The sequence below is a fragment of the Cryptomeria japonica genome, chromosome 2 (genome assembly GCF_030272615.1).
Source record: "Cryptomeria japonica chromosome 2, Sugi_1.0, whole genome shotgun sequence".
NCBI lineage: Eukaryota > Viridiplantae > Streptophyta > Pinopsida > Cupressales > Cupressaceae > Cryptomeria > Cryptomeria japonica.
The window spans coordinates 353,517,843-353,524,973 of NC_081406.1; the positions used below are offsets into that span (position 1 = coordinate 353,517,843).

At 33.4% G+C, this 7,131-nt stretch overlaps 2 protein-coding genes across 3 annotated transcripts; both read right to left on the reverse strand.

The window, feature by feature from the left end:
- Nucleotides 1-293: 293 nt before the first annotated feature.
- On the reverse strand, nt 294-1,520 carry LOC131065214 (LOB domain-containing protein 24). Its single transcript, XM_057999663.2, has 3 exons — nt 1,283-1,520; nt 996-1,180; nt 294-883 (listed from the first exon to the last, which is right to left on the reverse strand). The coding sequence occupies exons 1-3, from the start codon at nt 1,302-1,304 to the stop codon at nt 599-601; spliced, it is 492 nt and encodes a 163-aa protein (XP_057855646.1). The 5' UTR covers nt 1,305-1,520; the 3' UTR covers nt 294-598.
- Nucleotides 1,521-3,993: 2,473 nt separating this feature from the next.
- On the reverse strand, nt 3,994-5,384 carry LOC131065249 (LOB domain-containing protein 1-like). 2 transcript variants are annotated; one of them, XM_057999720.2, is made up of 3 exons: nt 5,124-5,384; nt 4,850-5,034; nt 3,994-4,737 (listed from the first exon to the last, which is right to left on the reverse strand). In XM_057999720.2, the coding sequence occupies exons 1-3, from the start codon at nt 5,143-5,145 to the stop codon at nt 4,414-4,416; spliced, it is 531 nt and encodes a 176-aa protein (XP_057855703.1). In that variant the 5' UTR covers nt 5,146-5,384; the 3' UTR covers nt 3,994-4,413. The 2 variants fall into 2 exon arrangements, with proteins under 2 accessions (XP_057855703.1, XP_057855704.1); XM_057999721.2 differs by having other exon boundaries at nt 5,189-5,380.
- Nucleotides 5,385-7,131: the final 1,747 nt, after the last annotated feature.

The following is a 7,131-nucleotide window of genomic DNA, read 5'->3' on the forward strand; positions in this document are numbered from 1 at the left end:
TATGAAAATGAATTATGCAATGAAGATGCAAATTTGATTATTTTATTTTCCTTTTAAAATTGAAATGTGCTCTAATCATTCCACTATTTTCCTTTCTTAATCTTTCCCCATCATGTATTGGGAAGTGCAGAATGAATACATCTTCAAATATATGTGCTAGATCAACTTGTAATAACTAGTAAAAAAGAGAATGATATAATTGAAACTTTTTTGAACAAACAGATTACGACATGATGAATAAACACCAAAATTCTTCAAATTCGTTGAATATGTATGAACTAAAGATCATATCAGTTAAAAAAATTTATTTGACTAAACAACCAAGACTAAACAACTATGAACAGGAGAATCCCATCTGTTAAGACTAAAGAACTATGAACAGGAAGATCCCATCTGTTAATATTTCACAGAAATCAAACCTGACCCAATCAGAAGTGAAATAATCCAAATATCATATGTGAGAATCAACAACAATTTGGGCAAGTCCCTTGATTATAACAAGAAAAGGTGGTGATAAGGGGGCGAAGCTAAGCCACAAAATTTTGAAGAGCCTGGCCGTTTATAGGAGCTTCCATAAGGTGCCCGAATTCTCGAGCTTTTAAGTAATATGATCGTCTTGATTCTCTTGGGTGAGAGACGATGATTGAAAGCTAAATCCTCCTCCCAATTCATCCCCAGCGATGATGGACAAAAGATTACTATGCTGTAGATGCATGAATAATAGCTCTGCTTGAGCTTTAGCCAACTGGGACTGCAGTGTAAATATGTGATGTTGCAGCTGAGAAATGGCTCCAGTGCAGCCATAGACAGGATCTCTAACCCTCGCGTTTGCCTCATACACCATGCTACTCACTGCATCCGCTCTGCGCTCCTCTGGAATAGGCTGTGTTCCAGTTCCACACACACCATTATATCCATTCTCCTTCCTAGTATAAATAGTAATAACTTGTCTAAAACAGAAGAATGGTAATAATAATAAGGCAGTATTAATTCACCTGAAGCATTTTGATAATGTTACATGCACCAAATACTCTATGTGCAGAAGCGAACTTTTGAGGATCATGGGGAGGAAAGTAAGGAGCCAGCACGCATGTATCTGGGTCGCATCTTCTCCTCAAAATCCTGCACGCTGCGCATGGCGATGCAATCTCAGCTCTTTTCCTCTCTCCCAATCCCATCTCTGCAAAACATTCCACCATAACCAATTAAACTGACTAATTACAATCTACCCACATGAATTTTTTAGGAGAAGTTTGTGGATCAACTTTTAATATAGACGCACCTAGAAACCATAGAGATTGCATATGTTGGAAATTGGAATATATTTATAAAGCTGAGAATGCGTAGCTGGGAAAAAGCTTGATATATATGCTGTAGCTGTACTGGTTCTTTAGGGTTTGTTGTTAATTTTAGATGAAAAGAGGAAACACAAGGATTAATCCACTTATACGTTCAAGATTGGTAGAGGCGTGTTAGTGGGTAAGAATGTTGATGGTGATGAGGCGGCAGTTTTGTGGAAAGTAGTAATAGTATTCATCCAAAAGTTTTGATGGGAATGGGGCGGCTGTTTCAAAGTATTCATTCAACTCCTTCCCGCTCACATTTCTCACCTTTATCGAAACTCAAAGAGTATATCATCTATAAAAAGAAATATAAAGGATAAACTGTCAAATCAAAGAGTGTTTGAATCGAATTGGATACAGAGACTACCGTATATCGAAGGGACATCACGATAGAGTTGAAGAATTTTAACGACACGAGGTTAAAGATAATTTATGGGAGGGATCTTATTAGGTTTGACTCTTTAAAAAGTTTTTTATTAAAAATTAATTAGAAAAATAAGGTAAGGTGTCTAGTTATGATCCATTCTATTTGTTTTTTGGTGTATTGAGAAAAATTGTTAGTAATTAGATCAATTTTGCAATTTTATTGATATCAATAACACATGATTATTGGAACATTTGTACATAAATATTGGATCAATCGTTCAAATTTTGTGGTGGTCAAAAACGATTAACAGGACAATAGGGAATATGTATAGAACATCTACTCAAAATGATCATTTTTTGACCCTTGTGTGCATGACGAATCTCACAATAGTTGTTGTAGCTATCCAGAAGGCAAAACAATAGCTATAAGTACTCAAATCACATACAAAGACAACAATTTTTTTTGTCAAAATTTGATGTACCATTTAAAAGCTTAGGGTGTACGAAATTAGCTATAACAGCTACTAGTACTCTTCCCCTATATAAATCTAGATTCCTAATGAAAATTAATAAAAAAATGTATACAAATATAATTCTTAATAAAAATTATTTGGAAAGATATATACAAATCTAAATTGTTTTAGTAACCGAACTGCACAAGGTCATAGGTTGAATCTGATTGAGGGGTCTCCATTCCATCAAATTCACCCGGGTTATAATCCTGACCTAATCCCTTATGGTGTTGGAGTCTTAGCAAGACTTCATCCTTAGTGGACTCAATTAGAATATTTCAACTTAACCTGTAAATCAAGGACCCGTTCATTAGAAATTGATTGTTAAGAAATTTGATGATGAATTTAATATTTTCTCAACTTTAATTATCTTTAAATACATCTTAATAGCTATTAAAATATTTTGCATACTTGATTTAAAGATCATAATAGAAGAAAATTTAAAGTCATGTCATCTAGATGCTTACAACATGAACTTTGCTATTAAACTAAGTACCTTTTGACAAGATTGCAATACATTGCACAATTTTAAAATAAACACTTCCCAATTAAGAATTTAAGTCTCTTTCATGATGACACTCTCTCTCTTTTTAATTAAGCTTATAACCACTAAAATATTGCATACTTGACTCACATGTCATAATAGACTTCAAATTGTAATTAACTTGTACATTCTAGAGTTCAAGTCCCTCACGGTACGGTGAAGTCTAGGGAAGTCAACTTATGCCATTCATTTCTTGGCACGATTCAAAGCTTTCTTCCAAAATGTGCATCTTTCTATAGCTACTTTTAAATTGTTATGTGGGTCCAATGAGGGAAACCGGATATCTTAAATCTAAGTCTACTTTAGTATTTTTTTGGGAGAGTATAATTGTTTTTTGGGGGGAGAGTAGACTTGTTTTTTCCTTATATTATGTAAATTCTTTTATAATTTTTCAAACGCTATCATTATCAATTTATTTATTTTTTTTATAAATATATTTGATAAGAATCTCATTCAAATGTTTATATGTGATTTAGACATCTAAGTTTTTAATATTTATTTAAAATTTATGAAGAGAATATGTATACAAGTATTTTGATTATACTTTAATCAATATTTAAGTTAATTAAATAAATGTAATTAATTAGTGAACAATTTATTTAGAGATATAAGTTGTAGATAATTGAAATATGTAGAAACTTGATTTAGTAGATAGATGTATCTAGTTTTAAAATTGAGAATGGAGATTTCGTATTGACTCTTGACTAGACCACTTCACTAATTTGTAAAAAATAAGCTAATTATATATGTTATGCTTTACATAATTTTAATAAAATTATATTATTTAAATTAAATTTATACAAAATCAATTGTAATATTAATTTTAAAAAATAATGTAATTAAAAATTAGGTTGACTCTTATCTTTATTTAATAATTTCAATATTAATTAAATATAACATTATTATTACTAATGCATATTTGTTTTTATCAAATAAATCATATTTTAATTAATTGTACAAATGAGGCATACATACCTTATCCCTTGTGGGATTTGAACTTGTGACCTCTCTTTCAAGAGCACAAGTTCTCCACCACTAGACCAGCTTATGGTGAAGGAAAATCAAGTGGGTGATTAGAACTCCAGGAAAACAGATAGTAGGTACATAATTAATGTAACATCTATTGTTTGTGTGGATTCAAAAGAACAAAAAAAATGCTTTAATTGAAAGTTTTATTAGTGTAAACTGACAAGGTCTATAATCAAAGATTGCATTGTGACAAATTGGAAAACAAAACCAATACTATATTCTGGTTTTAAATTAGATTTTATTCTAATCATTCCTCTATTTTCCTTTCTTAATCTTCCCTCATCATGTGTTAGATTGCACAATGAATACATCTTCAAATGCATTATAACATCAACATGTGGTTGGTTTTTTTTTGTTTTTTTTTTGAAATAAATAGATTACAACATGATGAATAACCATGCATCTAGATCAGAATTCTTCCTTTCACTAAACACCTATAAAGAAAAGATCTCATCTGTTAAAATTTCTCATTTGAGAAAACAAGGAGAATCCCATCCCAACCCATCTGTTAAGACTAAACAACTATGAACAGAAGATCCCATCTGTTAAAATTTCTCAGAAATCAAACGTGACCCAATCAGAAGTGGAATAATCCAAACATTTTGAAGAGCCTGGGTGCTTATAGGAGGTCCCACAAGGTGCCCGAATTGTCTAGCTTTGAAGTGATATGATCGTCTTGATTCTCTTGGGTGGGAGACGAGGATTGAAAGCTATATCCTCCTCCCGATTCATCCCCAGCGATGATGGACAAAAGATTACTACGTTGTAGATGCATGAATAATAGGTCTGCTTGAGCTTTAGCCAATTGCGATTGCAGTGTAAATATATGATGTTGCAGCTGAGAAATGGCTCCAGCGCACCCATACACGGGATCTCTAACCCTCGCGTTTGCCTCATACACCATGCTACTCACTGCATCTGCTCTGCGCTCCTCTGGAATAGTCTGTGTTCCAGTTCCACACACACCATTATATCCATTCTCCTTCCTAGCATAAATAGTAATAACTTGTCTAAAACAGAAGAATGATAATAATAATAAGGCAGTATTAATTCACCTGAAGCATTTTGATAATGTTACATGCACCAAATACTGTATGTGCAGTAGCAAACTTTTGAGGATCATGGGGAGGAAAGTAAGGAGCCAGCACGCATGTATCTGGGTCGCATCTTCTCCTTAGGATCTTACACGCGGCGCATGGAGATGCAATCTCAGCTTTCTCCCTCTCTCCCAATCCCATATCTGCAAAAACATTCCGCCATTATCAATTAAAATGACTAAGATCAATCCACCCACATAAATTTTTTGGAGAAATTTGTTTATCAACGCACCCAGAAACCATAGAGAGTGCATATGTTGGAAATTGGGATATGTTTATAAAACTCAGAATGCGTACCTGGGAAAAAGCTTGATATATATGCTGTAGCTGTAATTTAGGGTTTTTCTTTTTTGGTGTGTTGATTTTAGATGGAGTGAAGAAACATAAGGATGCTTATTAATCCACTTATACGTGCAAAACTGGTAGAGCTGTGTTGGTGGGGAAGAAAGTTTATTGATGGTGATGAGGCGGCTGTTGCAAAGTATTCATCCAAAGGCGGCGGCTGTTGCAAAGTATTCATTCAACTCCTTCCACACACATTTCTCATGACCTTTATCGAAATCAAGAGTATATTATTATTATCTTTATTAAGAAAAAAAGGAGGACAAGCAGTCAAATCAAGAGTGTTTTAAAGTTGATTTAAATAGTTACCAATTAAAAGTAAAAGTCTCTTTGATGATGACTCCCTTATTTTTTCAGCTTGTCTTTTGTGAATAAAGCTTATAACCACTAAAATATTGCATACTTGACTCACATGTCATGATAGACTTGACATTGTAATAAACTTGCAAATTCTATAATAAACTTGCATAAGAGTTCAAGTCCCTCACGGTAGGGTGATGTATAGGGAAATCGACTTTTTATTTACACCATTAGTTTCTTCACACGATGATATGTGTATCTTTCTATACATATCTTTAAAATTGTTATGTGGGTCCACTAAGGAAAACAAGGATCTTAAATCTATGACTAGTTAGGTGTTTTTTTGGAAGAGTAGACTTTAGATTTTTTTAATATTATGTAAATTAATTTTTGAGTTTTTCAAATTTTATTTCATGACTCATCATTTAACAAGAGTTTCATCTAAATAGTTAGATTGATTAAAGATATCTATTTTTCTTTAATATTTATTTAGAATTTATAAATAAAACATGTAAATAACTATTATGATCACATTTTCATAAATATTTAAATAAATGGATTAAATTAGTGAATAATTAATTTAGATATACAAGATGGAGTACATAATTGAAATGTCTAAAAACTTGAATGAGTAGATAGGTGTATTTAGTTTTAAAATTGAGGATGAAGGTTTTATATTGACTCTTGACTAGATCACTTTATTCTTGTAGAAAATAAACTATTTATGTTTGTTTTTTATAAAGATAAACGGGTTTTACATGGACCCGAAACCAAGAGTTTTACAGAAACTGGTCATCAACCAACCAAACAGAAATCAACAGCAAAACAGGGGAACACCCTAGATTGAGCACAAAAGAAAAAAGAAACAACAGGCACAAAACATAGACAAACACCCAATTAAGCGAGTGCACCAACTCCTTGTTCTTCTGGATGGTAACCTTGTTGATTTCCTCCAAGTCCTCCACAATGAACCTGGAGGTACCCTTATTGCTGCTCCTGCTTCTAGTCCTGGAACTAGGGCCTGTAGTTTTATTGCCACCCACAACAGAGTCTTCACCACCTAGATCTTTCTTTTTGTTACTATCACCAGGAAAATCACTGTCAATAGGATTGGATATGTACGCCACCATGGCATTGATCTTTTCCAGCCCCTCCATACTATTTCTCATGGCCTCCTTGCTTATGTCTACCAGATTCTTAAGGTTATTCTTGATCTCCTCCATAGACTACTCGACCTTCTCAATTCTTTGCTCATGATTACATTTCATAACCTCCACATCATGGGAAAACTTCTAGGTTATGATCATGAGCTTCTCCATTTTGTAAGTCTCAGGCGAATCAGTGAAGATATCATTTATCTCCTTAATCCCCTCTTTGAGGGTATCAATCTCCTTCCCCACCCACTTCCAGCAGTTCTCCTGGCTTCTAGTCGCTTCCATCACCAGATTCATCAGAGTACTTTTCTTCTGTAAGCCACTATCCACATCTTTAGGCAAAGTCCCCTGCTTCTCCTTCAGGACATGAAGAGGAATGTCTAATTTGATTTCCTGGTCCAAGGTCTTGGGACCATAGTCTTTAGCAACCAACTTCTTTTTTTT